Below are 22,812 nucleotides of genomic sequence, written 5' to 3' on the forward strand. Positions count from 1 at the left end.
TCTAAAGGCAAATGTTAAATCTTGTTACATTATACCTTCTTCACTTTACGAAGGTCCATTGCAGTGGTTAGATTTACATTGTCTACAACCAGATAGGTGTAATGAGTTCCATAAATCTCCAATTAGAATATCAGCTCTTTCTATTTGAAGCTTCATTTTTCACTCTTTCAGAAGTTGCAAAGGAGTTATTGTGACACTTCATTCTACACTGAATGCATGATTAATTAACAAAAGCAGTTTCTCAAAGGAACCACACACACCATTCTAGGAGAGGGCAATTAATTAGCCTATGCTTTAGAAGAATGATACCACCTAATCTACAATGTGGTCCAGACTATGAGACATGAAGTTGTCAAGGTATTTGCTATCAAAACTAAACGGGAATGTGATAGATAAAAAACAGTAAGCAGGTTGATATGACAGACAAAATCTTGAAATTACAGAAAAGTATAACGACAAAAATAAAAAGATCACAACTTAGAATAGTTTCTTCCACGCTTGGAAGTTCAAACTCTTGGCACAGAAAACTCTCAAAGATAAAATGCCACACAATTACCAATATGGAAGAAACCCCTGCTGCATCATAAACAGATAGAAACAACTTCTTATAATGATTAAAAAATAAATCTGAAAGAAAAGATGTACCTGTGCAGATGAGAAGTTCATGCAATCAAGTAATTCACCCAGTAGACTAGTATGAAATTGAACCTCTGCATCTTGCATTCTAGGTGGACAGATTTCTATAAGTGCAGCAGCCAGAAAAGAATACCTCTTTGCAATTATACTGTTTGTCACAATTTGTGGTAAAGGTTTCACTAGGCATCCCAGAATCTTATGCCTCAAAATAGGTACCTTAGTTCCATATTTTCCTTTTCCAGTAACCGCATAGCGAATGCAAGCTGCCCATTCAGGTATCGATTCTACTGTTGGCTGAAGAGTGATCTTTTGCACTAGACTCATCATCCAGCTATCCCAGGACTCTGAAAGTCCACCAACATCAGAGTGCAATACTCCAGCCAAGACCTCAGCAGCAACACACTGCTTTGCCCTTTCTTTAGCAATTGATGATTCCTCCAATGGACATTGAAGAGCTAGAACAACTGAAGATCCACATTCCTGTACTAAACGTTTAAAGATGCGTGCAAAGCTTGCATAAAAATTGTCCCCTCCTATCATAGAGATCCAAGTAGGTGTACGTGGCCATGATGCAGCAAAGTCAAAATAGAAGCGTGTTATTGATTTATCTACAGCACTTGATATTGTCCCACGGTTACCTCTGGATGTTGCATTTTCAGTATCAAGGATGATATGGTCATGAGATAGACAGTTCAGTGTCTCTTCAAAAAATCCATCTTCTGAAAAGACTTGACTTAAGGCATCTTCCAGTGATGACCTCAAATTTCCCTCAGTCAGTTTTTTCTCTTGTGACAGTCTATATGGTGATTCTTGTAGCAGAACGTTTAGTGCAGAGATTGCAAGCATCCTTGTCGGAGGAACCTGACTCTTTAAACTCTTTAAGAAGTGTCCTGGATATAAAATAGGCAAAAAACAAACAAAATTAGAATTTCTGCTCCCTCCCTATTTTCAGTTTGAAAAGAAAAGAAGATAGAAATATGATAATACCCAATACGAAAGCAGAAAATGATAATGGAGAACACAGATCACGCAAAGTAATACCAGTAAGAGACTAAACTATACTACTGAAAATTTATTATAATTGTAACAACTCAAGAAAAAAGTTATTTGGGCACGGGTCGGACCCGACCCAGATCTGTCACGGGGTTAGTCGGCTGCGTGCTAATAAAAGCATGCAGCGACAAAGGGAAGGAGGTCTCTCGAAACCTCCTTCCCCCCTTCTGTTCTCTCTCTCTCTCGATCGACCCCCCTTGCCGACCTCTGCGTTGCCGAGCACCCCCATCGGCGACCCCCCTCCTTCCGGCGACTCCCTTCCACCGGTGAGCTCCTCTCCGGCAGCCTCCCCAGGTACGCCCTTTTCCCCTCTTTGTTCTCTCGTCTCTCTCCCGATCCCCTCTCTTTCCCCCTCAACTTTCCGTTGCGCAGGGAGGCGGTTCGACCGCCTCCCTGCTGCCCTAAATCACAAGGGAGGGGCAAAGCCCCCTCCCTGCGACTCTTTTCAACGAGGGAGGGGTTGATCCCCTCCCTGCGACGTGTTTTGTAAGGGAGGGGCTGAGTCCCCCTCCCTGTGCCACTTTTGGGAGGGGAGGGGTCGAGCCCCTCCTCCCTGTTACGGCAGGGGAGGGGTCGAGCCCCTCCTCCCTGCTCCCTGTTACGGCAGGGGAAGGGCACGACCCCTTCCTGCTTTCTGTTACGGTAGGGGAGGGGTCGAGCGCCTCCTCCCTGCTCCTTGCGTCCCCTTATGGCAGGGGAGGGGCTGAGCCCCCTCCCTGCTCTTTGTGTTGACAGGGGAGGGGGTCAAGCCCCTCCCTGATTCTTGTTACGGCAGGGGAAGGGCTGAGCCCCCTCCTTGCTCTTTGTTTTGACAGGGGAGGGGGTCGAGCCCCTCTCTGTTCCTTGTTGCGGCAGGGGAGGGGGCTGAGCCCTCCTTGTGTCTCTTTTCTCGTTAGGCAGGGGTATCGCCCCTGCCTTCGCTGTTTTTCGGCAGGCAGGGGCAAGCCGCCTCGCTTTTCCCTGTCATCAGGCGGGCCTCCGTTCATTGTTGACAGGCAGGGGTTTTGACCATGCCTCTCTTCTACTTTGTCAGGCAGGTGCGCAACCCTGCCTGCCCTCGCTTTATGAGGGCAAGGGTGCAACCCCCTGCCTCCTCGGAGTCCGCTGACAGCAGGTCAGCAGGGGCTCGCAGCCCCTGCCCCTGCTTCTTGCGCTTATAGCAGGTGCGCAAGGGCACGATGCCTCTACTTCCTTTACGTCAGGACGGCGACAATGCCCCTGACCTTCTATTTTTGGTGTTAGCTAGCTAAGATCGTTACTTTTGCAGCTCGTGCGATAGATCTTGCTCGCGCTCCGCGACCCAAGCCGTCTATCACTTACACTTGCAGACGCCAGTAAGCTTGCAACTCCCAAAGGTAGGGGAAGATTGCACGAAAGACTTGGACAATTGAATTAAGTTCAATTAACTAAAAAGGACAATTAAATAAATATATATACATGTATATATATCATATATATTTATACGTGTACGCATTTAACTCAAGGACGCGGTTTCACGATCTTTATCCTTTACTTTGCCGTCGCGCATCGCGCAAAGATTTTGCGTTGCACTCCTGCTTACAGTCCTTTACTTTGCCGTCGCGCATCGCGCAAAGGTTCTGCGTTGCACTCTTGCTTACAGTCTTTACTTTGTCATCGCGCTTTGTGCTAGACTCTTGCTTTTGCATGTGTTGTTACTGCTTTGCTATTGCAGATGACGCTCAGGTATTCGCTCATTGCATACGCGTTTGAGGCATCCTCGTGGAGGATGCAAGAGACATTTATCACTCCCTCTTGCGACAAGAGTTCAGTCGGGAGCTGGCGATACACCTTTGTCTAAGGAGAGGGATACCTCGCAAGGATCCTGGCTCTTCATGTGCGCAGTCCTGCAGAGTCGACTTGAGATTTTAGTGAGTTGCGCAAAAGCATCTAAGACTACCCTAAATCGAAGCATTTGGAAGGATGTGATTGGTTGGTTTTGTTCGCCTTTACGGCATATCTCGGGTGATCCCGAATTGGGGGTTCGAGCGAACTTCTTAGCGGGTGTTCTGTTGAGAAACTCGTATCCCGTCTATCGAGGCCGGTATCGAGTCATGTGAGACATGCAGATACCCCGATAGCGGATGAGATTCGAGATAATCACATGCATAATGTTGGCACAAGGTACTCTTGTTTCAAAAGATAAAGTAAAGTTGATAAACTTACATCTTTGTGAAACACTCCTGTTGAGACTTCTATTGAGGAGCTATACCCCCTTCATCATAGAGTACTTGTAATCATGCACAACACGTCTAGTACTGCGATGATCGGATGAGACGGTTGTGCGACCTCGAACAGTGTTAAATGCACAATGTTGTAATCACATAAATGGCCTCACATTCGCCTTCATAGGCAAGATGCTCGAGTGGTTTAAAGACCACAGCATAGGATGGGTCGTTAGTTAAGCAACCCCTAACGCACCAATTCGCTTCTGGTTGTTGTGTCAAGGGAGAGGACAGAGCGGTACAAAACTCCAATGGACAGGTTGTTAACAACCACCCCACGAGCAATGATTCGGCCTCCCCAGTCATTGAAGTTAAGGGGAAAGGGGCTACATTAGTTAACTCAACACTTCTACAGAAGTTGGATGCATCCGTGGCACTGCTTTTTAGCCTCTAGAGAATCCTCTCTCGGCTAAAGTCGTCCCTTTTGGAACGGACTCAACTAGCTATTCGGGTTATTGAAAATACATAGAATAACAGACGCCCGAACTAGTCTCAGTTGTTTCTACGTTTTGCCTGTGCATACCCGCAGGCCAGTAATATCGAAACATAAAGTATGTTAACATTGGTCGCTCGCTTGCTTGCTCGGTAGTTCAGTATGCTACTCGTTGAGTTGTGCACGCTTGTCAAGGCGTTACTCTAGTTGGTTAAACTTCTTACGCAGTTCTTTGCGGAGTAATAAGGAGCTTCTCATATTTGTTAAATGCTTATAATAATAGCATTATGTCAGTTGCTACATATTAGCATGCGACTTGCTTTACCCCTTGGTTGAACTGTTTGGTGCTTATTGTAGTGTAGCACTTGTTGGCTTGCATCTCTTATGATTGATGTGATTGCATACAGCTCGTAATCTACGAACTGGTGTCAACTAGGATTGATGTGGCCGATTGATGTGGCATAAACTACTGTCGTATGATTGCTTACCGTGCATAGCTTATGAATGGCTTGTGATGCAATGGTTTATGCCTTACGATTAATTTAATTACTTGCTGATGGACTGAGCTATATTATGGTAATTATATGTTTTACGAGCATTGTTACGAGTGCTTGTCTTATTCAGTTGTTTTGTTTGGTTGTCGGATAGAGTTAGTTACTCTTCGCCTATAGAATCAGCTGGATTGCCATATCTGCATGTTTTTGTGTGTTTTGTTTTACTATGTGAAGTGATACGATGTGTAACGACAAAAAAAAAATGTTTTGATTCGGGCCGGATCCGGACCCGACCCGGACCACCACCTCTTGCTGTCTTTTAAGACAGCGAGGCAGGCGGGAGGAGGGTTACGAAACCCTACTCACCGCCCTTCCACCTCGACCCTCTCATCTCTCTCCCTGACACCCACCGCCTCTCGTCACCCTCGATTCGCCGGAGACCAGCATCAGCAGATCGCCGCCGACGACTCTCTCCGACGCCGCCGCCGACCACCAGATACGTTCTTCCTCCCCTTCTTCTCCCTCTTTCCGTCTCTCTCTCTCTCTCATTCCTTAACCCTCGTTTCTTCGTTACACAGGAAGGGTAGGGCCGAGCCTCCTCCCTGCTTTCGTACGGCAGGCGAGGGGCGGAGCCTCCTCCCTACTTCCGTACGGCAGAGGAGGGGCCGAGCCTCCTCCCTACTTCCGTACGACAGGGGAGGGGCCGAGCCCATCTTCCCTGCTTCCGTACGGCAGGGAAGGGGTTGAGCCCTCTTCCCTGCTCTCTGCTACGGCAGGGGAAGGGTCGAGCCCCTCCTCCCTGCCCCTTTTTGTTGCGCCAGCAGGGGCCATCGGCCCCTGCCTTTCGTTTGCCAGCAGGGGCCTATGGCCCCTGCCTTTCTTTTGTCAGCAGGGGCATACCCCTGCCTTTCGTTTGCCAGTAGGGGCCCTATGGCCCCTGCCTTTCTTTTGTCAGCAGGGGCCTATGGCCCCTGCCTTTTGTTTGCCAGCAGGGGCCATCGACCCTTGCTTTCCTTTTTACTAGCAGGGGCCATAGGCCCCTGCCTTTCTTCTTGTCAGCAGGGGCCTATAGCCCCTGCCGTTCGTTTGCTAGCAGGGGGCCATCGGCCCCTGCCTTCCTTTTTGCCAGCAGGGGCCCCTGGCTTTCTTTTTGTCAGCAGGGGCCAGGCGCCTGCCTTTCTTTTGGCCAGCAGGGGCCATCGGCCCCTGCCTTTCTGTGTGCCAGCAGGGGCCATTGGCCCCTGCCTTTCTGTTTGCTAACAGGGGCCATCGGCCCCTGCCTTTTTGTTCGCCAGCAGGGGCCATCGGCCCCTGCCTTTTTGTTTGCCAGCAGGGGCCAATGCCCCCTGCCCCTTTGTGCGCGAGTCTATACCCTTGGTCGACAGGCCCGGGGAATCTTTGGAAGCTAAATCGTAATGGAGACAGATCATTACAATTGTTGATCTCCAGCGAGGAATTCCTAGTGAACGTGAGTCATCTGCTCGCATTGACTATATCCCTCTTTAGGCGGCAAGGCTCATTTGACCCTGCCCCATCCTTTTTTTCGAGTCATTTGGGAATGTTGGCCCCAGCTCTATGTATTGGAGAAGTTGAGTCTTTGCCTTGCTTTTGCTTTTGTCTGGGTTTGCATGTTCATATCGCATATTTGCAGCTACGACGGATCTCACTCGCGCTCCGCGACCCGAGCCGTCAATTGTGTACGTCCGCAGACGTCAGCAAGCTCGTAACCCTCCAAGGTAGGGGAAGATTGTACGGAAGACTTCGATAATTGAATTAAGTTCAATTAAACTAAAAACGATCATTAAATGAATATATATATATACAAATATATATATATATATATATATATTTATACGAGTATGCATTTAAATCAAGGACGCGGTTTCGCGATCCTTGCCCTTTACCTTATGTCAGTCTATACTTGCCATCGTGTATCGCGTCGAGATCTTGTGTTGCATTCTTTCTTATGGTTTGTATGTGCCGTCACGCATCGCGGCGAGGAACAGCATTGCACTACTGCTTACCGCCTTTACCTTGTCGTCGTGCTTTGCGCCTAGGCTCTTGTTTTTGTATGTATTATTATTGTTTTCCTATTGCAGATGCCGCACAGGTTTTTGCTCTTTGCATATGCCTTAAAGGCATCCTCAGGCATTCACCTCTCTCTCTTGCGACGAGAGTTGAGATAGGAGCTAGCATTACATCCCCGTCTAAGGAGGGGGATACCTTGCAAGGATCCTGACTCCTTGAGTATGCAGTCTTGCAGACGAGTTGGAGGTTCTGTTGAGAAACCTGTATCCCGTCTATCGAGGCCGGTGTCGAGTCATGCGAGGCATGTAGATACCCCGATAGCGGATGAGGTTCTAGAAAATCGCAGGCATAATATTGGCACAAGGTACTGTTGTTTCAAAGGATATAGTAAAGTTGATAAACTTTACATCTTTGTGAAACACTCTTGTTGAGGCTTTTTTTGAGGAGCTATACCCCCTTCATCCTAGAGTACTTGTAGTCGTGCACGACACGTCTAGTACTGCGATGATCGGATGAGACGGTCGTGCGACCTCGAACAGTGCGAAATGCACAATGCTGGAATCACATAAATGGCCTCACATTCGCCTTCACAGGCAAGATGCTCGAGTGGTTTAAAGAACACAACATAGAATAGGTTGTTAGTTAAGCAACCCCTAACGTACCTATTCGTTTCTAGTGGTCTGTCAAGGGAGAGGACAGAGCGGTACAAACTCCAATGGACAGGTTGTTAACAACCACCCTACGGGCAATGATCCGGCCTCCCCAGTCATTGGAGTTAGGGGAAAGGGGCAACAATAGTTAGCTCAACACTTCTGCAGAAGTTGGATACAACTATGGCATTGCCTCCTTTGAGGAATCCTCTCTCGGCTAAAGCCGTCCCTTTTGGAGCGGACTCAACTAGCTATTCGGGTTATTCAAAATACATAGAATAACAGACGCCTCAGTTGTTTCTACGTTTTGCATGCGCGTACCCGCAGGCCAGTAATATCGAAACATAAAGTCTGTTCACACTGGTTGTTGAGTAGTGAGACTCACTTGCACTCGCTTGCACTACTGACTCCCTTGCACTCGCTTGCACCACTAACTCGCTTGCACTACCTATTCATTTGCACTATTGATTCACTTGCACTGCTTATGCGTTTGCACTATTTACCTGTTTGCATTGCTTACCTGTTTAACTGCATATCTGTTTTAAACTGCGTAACCTACTGAATTAAATGTACATAATTCAGTTTCCTCGTAGTCTCTCTTGTACACCTACTAGTTTTTCGCGAAACTAACCCATTCTATGGGTACAGGTGATGAATAGGTACTCCACGGGCGATGGCGCGATGGCAAGATGGCTTCAAGACTTTCTTCTTCCTGCTCTTAGCTCGCGTCCTGATGTTTTTGGGTCTTGTAACGGATTTTCCTTAGGACATCCGAATTTTTGTACTTTTGGAACCTTCTTTTAATGTCAGTACTTTTTTTCAAGTAGCATGGTTTGTATGTTTTGGTTCTTCAGCTAACGCGCCGAAAGTGGTCAGCTTGCCTTTCTAAAATTAACAAAAGGATGGTCTTCTGCTGATTTCATAAACCAACTCTGTAATAAAGAGATTCTTTTAATCTCTTGTCTGTTTTCTGAAAGGTTCGAAAGTTTGAAATTTTGGGGCGTTACAACTTGGTATCAGAGCTAAGGGAAGCAAGGATTCTTGACCATTGAGCATCCGCATCGCGCTGTGAGTATAGCTTTCTTTTTGCTTAGTAGGTGTATTTTGCATTGTTAAGCTAAGAGGCTTGACGTGTTCTGCTTATGTACCAGCATTGTTGGGTTTTCCTAAACTACTCATGTTAAACATGAATAATACTTATGTTTCTGGCCTATTTCGAGCTTCCTGAAAATTCTAATTATTGGTATTCCTTGTTTACTCCAAGGATGGCAAGGAACTCGAATGAAGGGTCTGCCGATGATTGGTCAGATTAGCGGGGATTCGTGTTGGATTCCATAAGTTCCCTAGCAGCGACTATGCGAGACCAGATTCGTTCTCAAAGGGAACCAGCGCCCGTTCCTGAGCCGAAGCCGCGTACCGCAGTGACGTATGAGAATTTCCTGAAGCTTGACCCCCCGACCTTCGACGGCAAGTCCGACCCAGACATGGCCGATAACTGGGTGAAGGAGGTGGAACGAGTGTTCGAGGTCTTGTCAGTGCCCGATGACAAGAAGACGTTATTCGGGACCTTTAGGCTGAAGGAGAATGCCCGCAGTTGGTGGGACATGGCCCGGAGTGTGCAGTTTTCCGGAATTTCGCTCATTCCTTGGGAAGCTTTTAGAAAGGCTTTCTTGGAGAACTACTTCCCGCCTCATGCGAGGGAGAAGAAGAAGGTGGAGTTCTTGGAGCTCAGCCAGGGCAATTCAAGTTTGACGGATTATATCGCCAAATTCCAGCGCTTAGAACCCTATTGTCCCAACCTGTTCGCGGATGATCGCGAGCGAGCAGGAAAGTTTGTTCGGGGGCTGAAGGAGGGGCTCATGCATCGGGTCCTAACCAGCATGCCCTTGACCTTCTCTGCGGCAGTTGCTGCTGCCACCCTCCTGAGTGAGGCTTGGGAGCGCACTAAAAGTACTCAGGGCAGGAGGCCACCCGCTACGGGTGGTGAGCCGAAGACACCCTCCGGTGACCCAGGCAAACGATCGTTCCTTCTTGTGAAGAGCGAAGGAGGAAGGAAACGATATCCTCCTTCGAAGCGTCAGCGGCCTCAGGGCAACCCTCCAGCCAGGCAGCAGACAGGCAATGTGTGCCCAGGTGCGGTCGATCCCACATTGGGCAGGCGTGCCCGCTCGACACAGGCGGATGAATGTATTGTGGCAAGATGGGCTACTATGCCCGCGACTGTCGCAAAAAGGCGGTTGATGACGCCAGGCAGACCAGCGGAGCACCTCTGCTCCCTCGGCCACCACAGTCGCAACAGTAGTATCAGACGCCGCAATCGCAGGCGAGCGGTCAAAGGAGGGCACCGGGACGCATCTACTCAGCCAAGGTCGAGCAGCTGACCAAGGGCAACCTAGTGCAAGGTACCCTTTTTGTCGCTAACCAAGCGGCTTTTGTGCTTTTTTATTGTGGTGCCACACACTCTTTTATTTCGGTAAATTTTGTTGAGTTTTTGCGCGTACCTGTAAAACCCTTGCATAATACCCTTGAAGTGTATAACCCGATTGGGAAAAATATTGTTTGTGCGACCTACGTACCAGAGTAGGACGTAGTCCTGGCAGATTGGCATTTACCGGCTTGTGCTATCCTGCTAGTGATGACGGAATTTGACGTCATCCTAGGCATGGATTGGCTGCACAAGTATCATGCCAAGATTTTTTGCAGAGATAGCAAAATTGTTTTGTCTCCCCCAAGGATGCCCAAGGTGAAATTCAAGATCGTGAAACCTGTTCAGGCAAGCAAGTTGATTTCGTCGCTGAAGGCGCAGAGCTACCTCAGGAGGGATGCACTGCCTTTTTTGTTAGTGTTGTCCAGTCCGAGCCGACGCGAGTCTCGATGGGAGACTTGAAGGTTGTTTGAGATTTTCCAGACGTCTTCCCGGAGGAACTGCCAGGCCTTCCTCCACCTCGTGAGGTGCAGTTCAGCATCGAGTTGCTGCCGGGTACTGCGTCAATTTCTAAGGCTCCATATCGGATGGCACCAGTCGAGCTCGCAGAGCTCAAGAAGCCGTTGCAGGAGTTGATGGATCAGGGATTCATCCGCCCCAGCGTCTCGCCTTGGGGAGCTCCTGTCTTGTTCGTGAAGAAGGACGGATCATTGCGATTGTGCATCGACTATCGGATGCTCAACCAGGCGACAATAAAGAATAAGTACCCGTTACCACGCATCGAGGATCTGTTCGATCAGTTGCAGAGTGCCAAGATCTTCTCAAAGATCGACCTTAGATCCGAGTATCATCAACTAAGAATTAAGTGAGATGATATCTTCAAGACGGCCTTCCGGACCAGGTATGGGCATTACGAATTTACGGTCCTGCCCTTCGGACTCACTAACGCTCCTGCAGCGTTCATGGATCTCATGAATAGGGTGTTCAAACCCTTCTTAGACACCTTCGTGATCGTGTTCATCGACGACATCTTGGTGTATTCCGATAGCTGGGAGCAACATCGTGAGCACTTGAGAGTTATTCTCGAAACTTTGCGAAAGAAGTGTTTGTTCGCTAAGTACTCTAAGTGCGAGTTTTGGCTCGAGGAGATCATGTTTTTGGGACATGTCATCTCCAAGGAAGGTGTGTCCGTGGATCCAGCGAAAGTCGAGGTTGTACTCAGTTGGCAGCAACCGAGGAATGTTCGTGACATTCGGAGTTTTCTTGGATTAGCTGGGTATTATCGAAGATTTATCCAGGACTTTTCTAAGATCTCTCTACCCTTGACGCAGCTCCTGAAGAAAGAAGTTAAGTTCGTGTGGGACGACATGTGCGAGAGCAGTTTTCAGATGTTGAAGGAACGTCTTACGACTGCTCCTATTTTGGCCTTACCTTCGGGTCAAGGCAGCTTCGTGATTTACACTGACGCTTCCGGGACAGGCTTGGGTTGCGTCTTAATGCAGAACGATAGAGTGATCGCCTATGCATCGCGCCAACTTAAAATACATGAGAAGAATTATCCGACTCAGGATTTGGAGTTAGCAGCGGTAGTCTTCGCATTGAAGATATGGCGGCACTATTTATATGGGGAGCGGTTCGAGGCTTTTACAGATCATAAGAGCCTAAAATATTTGTTCTCGCAGAAGGAGCTGAATATGAGGCAGCGACGTTGGCTGGAATTCCTCAAGGATTACGACTTTACCTTGTCCTACCACCCGGGAAAAGCGAACGTTGTGGTCGACGCTCTGAGCCGCAAGTCTCCCAGCGTTTCCGTTAATTTGTTATTTGCGGGGTGGAAGCTGATTGAGGATCTGATATCGTGGGAACCGTTTGCAGCCACTCCAGTTTCGATCAGTCTTTCCAGTATGGTAGCTCAACCTGAGCTATTATCAAGGATCTTTGTTAGTCAAAAGATCGATGAGCGGTACGAAAAGCTGAGGGCTCTAGCGCAGCGGGCCGATACCCCCTTCCGTCTGAGTGAGGAAGGAGGTGTATGGCGTAAGGATCGTCTATGGGTGCCAGAAGACCCTATTTTGAGAGATGAGATTCTCGCTGAAGCCCACAAGTCCAAGTACACAATTCACCCGGGCGGCACAAAGATGTTCAAAGATTTGCAGCGCAGATATTGGTGGAGTGGAATGAAGCGGGACGTAGCCGAGTACGTTTCGAAGTGCTTGACTTGCCAACAGGTTAAGATCGAGCACCAACGACCAGGCGGAGTGATGCAGCAGATAGAGATTCCACAATGGAAGTGGGAGAACATCACGATGGACTTCATCGTCGGTTTGCCGAGGACGCGGAGGAAACACGATGCGATTTGGGTGATCGTGGATCGACTCGCTAAATCGGCGCATTTCCTCCCTATTCGGCTCAGTCAATCACTGGACAGCTTGGCAGACCTTTATGTCAGGGAGATTGTGAGATTGCACGGTGTTCCTGTGTCAATCATCTTCGATCGTGACCCGAGGTTCACCTCCAGGTTTTGGGGACAACTGCAGTTGGCCTTGGGCACGAAACTGAAATTCAGCACCGCTTTCCACCCTCAGACCGACGGACAATCTAAACGCACGATTCAGACTTTGGAGGACATGCTGCAAGCGTGCATGTTAGACTGAAAGGGAGAATGGGACTCTCATACCGGGTTGGCAGAATTCGCGTACAATAATAGTTATCATGCGAGTATCGGTATGGCCCCGTACGAAGCTTTGTACGGGAAGCCTTGTCGATCACCTGTTTACTGAGATGAGGTTGGTGAACGGATGCTAGATTCACCTATAGTGCTACAGCACTATACTCAGCAAGTACAGATGATCAGGGAACGTCTGCATACCGCGCAGAGTTGGCAGAAGTGTTACGTCGATCGTCGACGTAGAGAGCTCGTGTTCTCAACAGGAGATATGGTTTTTGTTAAGGTTTGGGAAGAAAGGAAAGTTGAGTCCCCGGTTCGTCGGACCTTTTGAGATCCAGGATCGGATCAGTGAGGCGGCTTATCGTGTTGCGCTGCCTCCTCAGTACGCTCAGATCCACGACGTCTTCCACGTATCTATGCTGAGAAGATACGTTCACGACCCATCACACATCATTCATTATGATGATGTGGATATCCAAAAAGACTTGACGTTCGAGGAAAGACCAGTGGCAATCGTTGATTGTCGAGACCAAGTGCTCAGATCGAAGACGATTTCTCTTGTAAAAGTACGTTGGCAACACCAACACCATGGAATAAATGAATGTACATGGGAGCCTGAGTCGGATATCAGGGAAAAATACCCAGACTTGTATTTTGACCAATGCATGGAATAGAAATTTCGCGAACGAAATTATTTTAAGGAGGGTAGGATGTAACGGCAAAAAAAAAAATGTTTTGATTCGAGCTAGATCCCGACCCGACCCGGACCACCGCCTCTTGCTGTCTTTTAAGACAGCGAGGCAGGCGGGAGGAGGGTTACGAAACCCTCCTTACCGCCCTTCCACCTCGACCGTCTCATCTCTCTCCCCGACACCCACCGCCTCTCGTCGCCCTTGATTCGCCGGAGACCAGCGTCAACCGATCGCCGCCGGCGACTCTCCGCCGCCGCCGCCGCCGACCACCAGGTACGTTCTTCCTCCCCATCTTCTCCCTCTTTCCGTCTCTCTCTCTCTCATTCCTTCCCCCTCGTTTCTTCGTTACACAGGGAGGAGAGGGCTGAGCCTCCTCCCTGCTTTCGTACGGCAGGCGAGGGGAGGAGCCTCCTCCCTACTTCCGTACGGCAGGGGAGGGGCCGAGCCCATCTTCCCTGCTTCCGTACGGCAGGGAAGGGGTCGAGCCCTCTTCCCTGCTCTCTGCTACGGCAGGGGAGGGGTCGAGCCCCTCCTCCCTGCCCCTTTTTGTTGCGCCAGCAGGGGCCATCGGCCCCTGCCTTTCGTTTGCCAGCAGGGGCCTATGGACCCTGCCTTTCTTTTGTCAGCAGGGGCATAGGCCCCTGCCTTTCGTTTGCCAGCAGGGGCCTATGGCCCCTGCCTTTCTTTTGTCAGCAGGGGCATAGGCCCCTGCCTTTCGTTTGCCAGCAGGGGACTATGGCCCCTGCCTTTCTTTTGTCAAAAGGGGCCTATGCCCCTGCCTTTCGTTTGCCTGCAGGGGCCATCGGCCCTTGCATTCCTTTTTACTAGCAGGGGCCATAGGCCCCTGTCTTTCTTCTTGTCAGCAGGGGCCTATGGCCCCTGCCGCTCGTTTGCCAGCAGGGGGCCATCGGCCCCTGCCTTCCTTTTTGCCAGCAGGGGCAAAGCCCCTGCCTTTCTTTTTGCCAGCAGGGGCCATCGGCCCCTGCCTTTCTGTGTGCCAGCAGGGGCCATTGGCCCCTGCATTTCTGTTTGCTAACAGGGGCCATCGGCCCCTGCCTTTTTGTTTGCCAGCAGAGGTCGATGCCCCCTGCCCCTTTGTGCGCGAGCCTATACCCTTGGTCGACAGGCCCGGGGAATCTTTGGAAGCTAAATCGTAATGGGGACAGATCATTACAATTGTTGATCTCCAGCGAGGAATTCCTACTGAACGTGAGTCATCTGCTCGCATTGACTATATCCCTCTTTAGGCGGCAAGGCTCATTTGGCCCTGCCCCATCCCTTTTTTCGAGTGATTTGGGACTGTTGGCCCCAGCTCTATGTATTGGAGAAGTTGAGTCTTTGCCTTGCTTTTGCTTTTGTCTGGGTTTGCATGTTAACATCGCATATTTGCAGCTACGACGGATCTCACTCGCGCTCCGCGACCCGAGCCGTCAATTGTGTACGTCCGCAGACATCAGCAAGCTCGTAACCCTCCAAGGTAGGGAAAGATTGTACGGAAGACATGAATAATTGAATTAAGTTCAATTAAACTAAAAACAATCATTAAATGAATATATATATATATATAAATATATATATATATATATTTATACGAGTATGCACTTAACTCAAGGACGCGGTTTCGCGATCCTTGCCCTTTACCTTATGTCAGTCTATACTTGCCATCGTGTATCGCGTCGAGATCTCGTGTTGCATTCTTTCTTATGGTTTGTATGTGCCGTCACGCATCGCGACGAGGTTCAGCGTTGCACTTCTGCTTACCGCCTTTACCTTGTCGTCGCGCTTTGCGCCTAGGCTCTTGTTTTTGTATGTATTATTACTGCTTTGCTACTGCAGATACCGCACCGGTTTTTGATCTTTACATATGCCTTAAAGGCATCCTCAGGCATTCACCTCTCTCTCTTGCGACGAGAGTTGAGATAGGAGCTAGCGTTACATCCCCGTCTAAGGAGGGGGATACCTTGCAAGGATCCTGACTCCTTCAGTATGCAGTCTTACAGACGAGTTGGAGGTTCTGTTGAGAAACATGTATCCCGTCTATCGAGGACGGTGTTGAGTCATGCGAGGCATGTAGATACCCCGATAGCGGATGAGGTTCTAGAAAATCGCAGGCATAATGTTTGCACAAGGTACTGCTGTTTCAAAAGATATAGTAAAGTTGATAAACTTTACGTCTTTGTGATACACTCTTGTTGAGGCTTTTTTTGAGGAGCTATACCCCCTTCATCCTAGAGTACTTGTAGTCATGCACGACACGTCTAGTACTGCGATGATCGGATGAGACGGTCGTGCGACCTCGAACAGTGCGAAATGCACAATGCTGGAATCACATAAAATGGCCTCACATTCACCTTCACAGGCAAGATGCTTGAGTGGTTTAAAGACCACAGCATAGAATAGGTTGTTAGTTAAGCAACCCCTAACGTACCTATTCGTTTCTAGTGGTCTGTCAAGGGAGAGGACAGAGCGGTACAAACTCCAATAGACAGGTTGTTAACAACCACCCTACGGGCAATGATCTAGCCTCCCCAGTCATTGGAGTTAGGGGAAAGGGGCTACAATAGTTAGCTCAACACTTCTGCAGAAGTTGGATGCATCTGTGGCACTGCTTTTTAGCCTCTAGAGAATCCTCTCTCGGCTAAAGCCGTCTCTTTTGGAGCGGACTCAACAAGCTATTCGGGTTATTCAAAATACATAGAATAACAGACGCCCGAACTAGTCTCAGTGTTTCTACGTTTTGCCTGCGCGTACCCGAAGGCCAGTAATATCGAAACATAAAGTCTGTTTACACTGGTTGTTGAGTAGTGAGACTCACTTGCACTCGCTTGCACTACTGACTCCCTTGCACTCGCTTGCACCACTGACTCGCTTGCACTACCTATTCATTTGCACTATTGATTCACTTGCACTGCTTACGCGTTTGCACTATTTACCTGTTTGCATTGCTTACCTGTTTAACTGCATATCTGTTTTAAACTGCGTAACCTACTGAATTAAATGTACATAATTCAGTTTCCTTGTAGTCTCTCTTGTACACCTACTAGTTTTTCGCAAAACTAACCCATTCTATGGGTACAGGTGATGAATAGGTACTCCACGGGCGATGGCGCGATGGCAAGATGGCTTCAAGACTTTCTTCTTCCTACTCTTAGCTCGCGTCCTGATGTTTTTGGGTCTTGTAACGGATTTTCCTTGGGACATCCGAATTTTTGTACTTTTGGAACCTTCTTTTAATGGAAGTACTTTTTTTCAAGTAGCATGGTTTGTATGTTTTGGTTCTTCAGCTAACGCGCCGAAAGTGGTCAGCTTGCCTTTCTAAAATTAACAAAAGGATGGTCTTCCGCTGATTTCATAAACCAACTCTGTAATAAAGAGATTCTTTTAGTCTCTTGCCTGTTTTCTGAAAGGTTGGAAAGTTTGAAATTTTGGGGCGTTACACGATGCATATGGTTGATATACATGTTTGTGCCCATATTGTGGCTACTGACCCCAAGAGCGGACAATCGTTAAGAGCAGTCTATTGTATAGATGCATGTATCGTATGGTGTCTGTTGAGGACCTGATCTCCAAAGGATTATCTGCGAGGGCGTGTATGATCAAGACCAGGTAACCGGCTAGAGTGGTAGATTCTCTGTGAGGATGTACACTCTCCACAAACGGGTAGCCGCAAAGACGGTGAACTCCTGTGAGGAAGTGTATGGTCCAAGACCAGGTATACCATCTAGGGCGGAATTCCTTGTGAGGTTATACATTTCCCATACCAGGTGATGCGGTGTTGATCTTGTTGATTGTAATAGTGGCTATCGACCCTGAGAGCGGTCATTTGCGTTAATGCATGTATCGCAATGATTTTCATTGGATATGGCATTTGTTGGGGACCGGCTTCCCAAAGGTTTCGTTGTGAGGGTATGTATGATTAAGATCAGGTGACCTGGCTAGAGTGGTAGATTCTCTGTGAGGATGTACACTATCCACGAACGGGTACCCGCAAAGACGGTGAACTCCTGTGAGAAAGTGTATGGTCCAAGGCCAGGTATACCCTCTAGGGCAGTAATTCCCTGTCAGGTCGCATATCTCTCGGACCGAGCGATCCGACGTAGAGCTTGTATTTTTGCTTACCATAAAAAGTTATGGTGAGTTGTGATGCTCTTCTGAGATTGTTTGAGATAGCCAATTATAAATTTATAGCTTCAGCTTTATGTTTTAGCATGATTACATGCAGGACTCAGATGTGAAAATCAGATCGTTAGCGATTTGAGTTAGTGATCATGTTTTGGACCTTCTACGGAAGGGTGGGCTTTTATGAGAAAGTATGACGCCTTAGTGAGTCATAACCGGTGACTGTTGGCCGCGTAAGGCTTTGAGAGATGGGAATAGATTAAGGTTGTTCAGGACAAAGCGTTTGTTAGAAGTCGTGAGAGCGACAAACGATGTCCTGATACTGATTCAATGCAGAGACCTCGTTCTAGGAACGAGAACAAGCTAGTTGCGTGGTGGTTCACAGCCTACGATCAATTGAATCGTATGTTGCGTTTGTCAGTTGCACTGCTTACTTGCTTTGAACTGCTTACTTGCTTTGAATTGCTTACTGTTTCCACTACTTACGCATTTGCACTGCTTGCACTGCTGACTCGCTTGCACTCCTTACTCGCTTGCACTGCTGACTCGCTTGCACTACTTACTCACTCGCACTACTTATTTGCTTGCACTACTTATTCGCTTGTACTACTTACGAGTTTGCACTATTCACCTGCTTGCATTGCTTACTTGTTTAACTGCGTATCTGCTTTAAATTGCGTAACCTACTTAATTAAATGTATTTAATTCAGTTTTCTGTAGTCTTTCTTGTGCACCTACTAGTTTTTCGTGAAACTAACCTATTCTATGGGTACAGGTGATGATTAGGTATACCACAGGCGATGGCACGATTGCAAGATGGCTTCAAGACTTCTTCCTCCTCTTAGCTCGCGTCCTGGACGTTTTGGGTTTGTAATGGATTTTCCTTAGGATATCCTAATTTTGTGAGTTTTGGTACTTTTAGCTAACGTGCCCAAAGTTGTCAGCTTGCCTTCTGATTGAGCAAAAGAAAAACCTTCCGCTGATTTCATAAACAAACTCTGAAGGAAAGAGATATTCCTAGTCTCTTGCCTGTTTTTCTGAAAAGGTTCACAAGTTTGAAATTTGGGGCGTTACAATAATAGTCAAGTAGTCAAAAGTGGTAGTCGGTGCCTATGAGCCAGTCCCCTAAAAGGCCTAGTCAACACCTAAGAGGGACTAGTGAGCCTAATCTGGACCAAAAAACAAGACAATCCAAAAGAAATTATAACAAATTCTTAAAATAATAAAAATACATATTCAAAACAATTTATGAAGCTAAACAACTGAACCAAAAAATCACATAATTCATGCATGAAGCTAAACAATTAAAATATTAGTTATATTTCTCACATTTAAATCCATCTAAACAAATATTAGTTTAGCTGCATCACCTAGAGACCCACAAAAGAACATAATTATTTAAAACAAAAATACAAAATGAAAAACTTAAACATTTTGAAATACATAACCAAAACATGATTGTAATGTTTTACTTTAAAAAAAGATAAATAAAAATATCAACTTTGGTGCCTCCTCACCTAGGTACTCGCATAGGCACCTAGGTGCTCCTAAGCGGTAGGCTTACGCCTAGGTAGTCTAGGTGGGATTTTGACTACTGAGTATAAAAGAAGAGCCTAAAAACCTGTTGATTAAAATGGATTATACATTTAAGATATTGGCTTGAAATAGCACAAAATGAAGGACCAGGCTGATACAAGGCATGAGGAGGAAGAGACCAATAAGGAGTTAAAAGAATATGGTGTGTAGAGGTACAGAAAAGCATGGAATCGTTTAAAAGTATAGAATCAAACAAATGGAAAATTCAGGCTTGGCATAGATGGAAGGGATTACATATGATGATGATAACATCTCTAAGCACTTCCAAAGATCAAAAGGTTCTGATTTTCGTTCAGGTCATAACAGTTTTCTGAGATCATAAGGTCCAACAGTTTTCAAGGTATGTACATGGGATAATAGAATTCATTATTGTACAATTTGCAAAACAATGTTAATAATAACAACAAAACTATGTAAATATAAGCAAAAATCTGCTAAGACAAATACCCAGAATATTCTTCTTCTCTTTTAAGCAAATACAGGTAAAGAACATAAGTTATTGACCAATGTTAACAAATACATGCATGAACGAGAGTAAATGTTGAGTTCTAATAAACCAATCAATCAAATGGTGCACTAACCTGCAGTTTCAGAGATTACTTTTGGAGGCAAACTCACACTTTTGGAAGCCATGACTAACAATAGAAGAACCCGATTAGCCATCAAACTATACCTGAAATCAAACACGTATTTGGTATCTCAATGCACAAGGAAATTTTATGACATGCAAATCTAAAGGTTTAACGTTGAATGAAACAAAAAGTCATGCTTAAATTATATAAGCTAATGGATTTTGGAAAGAAAGAAAGAAAGCAATAAAAATGTATATGCTCAGAAATACAAAATATTATCTGATGTAAAATAAAAAAGTTACCTCCAATGAAGGCCATTGACATCAAAACTCATGGAACTGATTTTAGAAATCAGATCTTCAAAGCTGGGCCCATCTGAAGTACCTTCCGGAGAACTGTAAATGTTTTTAGATACTCCAGAAAACTGAATATTGTATTTGACAAATAGCTGCCGACATCACCAATAGTTATTTCATGATTTGAAAAAATAACAAGACTAAGTATTTATAGTGTCAAGCTATTTACCTCATTAATAGCTTTCTGCATCTTCAATGATTCATGATGGGAGCTTCAAATCATAAGAGAAAGGAATATTCAAGTCATGAAGAAAATTTTCATTTACATCCCAAAAGCTAATAATGATATATAGATGGAAATAATGAGAAGATGACCAAGAGCACAAATGTGACTTGTAGATAGTTTTACCTTCCAAGGATGCCAAGAAGAAATGAAGAGAAGGCATTTGAGTCCTGTAACATGAATAGATTAGTTTTGTCACAGTCAAGGACAACCTTTCATGCTCAAACATCTAAAGGACTATCATAAGATGATAATGATTGAGTAAGTTACCAACGTCAACTGCCTGAGAACAGTTCTTGTTGAAAGAATCATACAGGCACCTAGCACTGCATGTTCTGGTGTGTTAGGATCACGCAAGCATTTGATGAGTGTGGGGACACATTTGACAACGAGAAATGGGAAACGCTTGAATATCTTCGAAAGAGCTTTTCCTGCAAGCCTGTCAGCACACCCAATTCAGGTCCAGGAAAAGTTATGATATGAAAGAAGTCAATGACTTATTAATAAGCTATTGGATGTCAAAAAAAATTAATTTTTATAGTAAATAGAAACAAAATATCAAGTTGATCAGAATAACAAAACAACAGTGCAAATAGTAAAGTAACTGCTAAGCAGTTGACAAAATTCTATCTCCTTAAGGCATATGAACGAGATAGCTGGATGCTTAGGCCACACTATCAAAACCAGAGGGTCGCGGGATAACGAGGCATGCAGTGAAGTAACTGGTAAGAAGGTAATGTAAACCTATCTTCTTAACTCATATGAATGAGATAGTTGGATGGTTGGGCTGCACTATCATAACCAAGAGGTCTTGGGTCAAAATCCATGGTGGTCATCCTTCAGCTTCCAAACCCAAAAGGAAAAAAACACTATCGTCCAACAAAACAAGCTGATTCTACACGGTTATGCACTATATCTTGCAAGTAAGGTTAAAAATATAGCCTGTTATATAAAAAAAGGTTAAAAATATACATGTAATTACACATCACAAATCCATGTATACATATGAATACTTTTGCCAAATCTCTACATATGCACCTGTTATGTTATCAAGGAAAGAACAGCATAAAGTCACAACAACATGAAACAGGCACAACTTTTCAGTGTATGTACTTTTTCTTTCATGTTTGTACCAAGGTTGCCAAACTAAGAAGCGGAAGCGAGAAACGATACGGGAAGCGGAAGCGGGAAGCGAGGCATTTTAAAATTTATACGAAGCGGGAAGCGAAGTTTCAATTTAAAAGCAAAATATGAATAAAAAACGAAGCAATATGGAATCAAACAAGAAACAAATAAAATTGATCATTCTTATATTTCATGATTTTTCTGTAAAAGAGTTTGATTTTTGGTTAAAATCTAACAATGATGGTTACCAATTTAAGAAAGTACATGGAAAGTGAGTGAAAGCATGAGAGAAAATACAAGAAAAAGATAAAAAGAAACGTGAGAAAAGTATATAGTATGCATAGACCATGTATATGAGAAGCATAGAAGAAGCGTGGAGGAATCGAGCTTCCCATGAAGTTTCGGAAGCGAGGAGTATCGCGCTTCCGAAGCAAGTTTCCGGGAAGCGAGCTTCCCACCTGTAAACACCTCAAATTTTTCAAAGTTTCAAAATTTTCCTTCTTTGCCCCTAGGGACCACCTTCTGAGCCAGTCAGAAGGGCAATTGGGTCAATTTCTAATTATTTCTCAGATTCACTTCCTAGTTGAAGGTCCGAAGCCCAACTTCATTTTCTATATTTGACACAATCTCAGATCCAGAACAGATATCCAAATCCAATTCTGAACCCGATTCTCCTGTTTTCAATTTAAAATATAAAAATCCAAAATCAATTCTATGTACGGCTCAGGTACTTCGTCCAGATCCAATCTCTATTTGGATCCATTCTTCTCATTTTTTCCTCAATTCGAGATCCAAACTCGATATTTACTCAAAAATCTCGGATCCAGATCCATTTTGAAAATTCAGAGCAAATATTTTATAAAATCCTTTAAAAACTCCATATGGATAAATTCCCCACATTCCTCTTATATTTTAGGTTTTCTTTTAAAAAAAATACAAAGGGGACGAAATTTCAGAAAAGTAAGCTTTAGGGTTTTGAAAATTCTCGCAATTAAAACCCTTTCTTGAAAATTTCTAAAAACTTGAAGGACTGTTTTTAAAAAAATTTGTAACGGTCCTCGCCTTTATAACCACCATCGAAGGGGAGGGGAGAGACCATCGAGTATTGGTAAACAGGCACTCCTGATCGAGTGTCTGAGGGAGAGCTCTCATGATTCCTCCTTTTCTCCCTCTTTTCCATTCTTCTTCCTTCCCGCTTCCGATTTATTTCCTTTCTTCTTCTTCCTTCTTCCTTCTTCTTTTTTCTCCCCCTCTCTATCATCAAAATCGTTGGAATTGCCCCACAGAGATCATCGAAGAAACCGACTTGCGGGTATCCATTCCATTTCAACTAATCTGGTAAGATGCTCTCTCTCCCCTCATCCTTCTCGTTTTAGGGATTAGACCGATTGTTTTGTCCAGGTATCTCATTAAAATCGTTGATCGATCCACTTTTTTTTACCAAGATTGTCTAGCATTTGTTTATTTCGTTTTCCTTTCTTTTACTGCATTTTCTGTAT

At 45.7% G+C, this 22,812-nt stretch overlaps 1 protein-coding gene across 2 annotated transcripts in view; it reads right to left on the minus strand.

Annotated features, from left to right (window-relative positions):
- The window catches only part of PA200 (proteasome activating protein 200), a 187,599-nt gene that overhangs the window by 36,732 nt on the left and 128,055 nt on the right, over nt 1–22,812 (minus strand). For both annotated transcript variants that reach the window (XM_089998177.1, XM_089998185.1), the window contains exons 22-27: nt 20,459–20,627; nt 20,315–20,358; nt 20,135–20,177; nt 19,912–20,057; nt 19,619–19,710; nt 646–1,526 (exon numbers count right to left, since the gene is read on the minus strand). In XM_089998177.1, the coding sequence (XP_089854303.1) occupies nt 646–1,526; nt 19,619–19,710; nt 19,912–20,057; nt 20,135–20,177; nt 20,315–20,358; nt 20,459–20,627 (1,375 nt within the window). The remainder of the gene's footprint in view (nt 1–645; nt 1,527–19,618; nt 19,711–19,911; nt 20,058–20,134; nt 20,178–20,314; nt 20,359–20,458; nt 20,628–22,812) is intronic.

Source organism: Nuphar pumila, chromosome 1, assembly GCF_984573655.1.
Source record: "Nuphar pumila chromosome 1, dmNupPumi1.hap1.1, whole genome shotgun sequence".
Taxonomy (NCBI): Eukaryota; Viridiplantae; Streptophyta; class Magnoliopsida; order Nymphaeales; family Nymphaeaceae; genus Nuphar; species Nuphar pumila.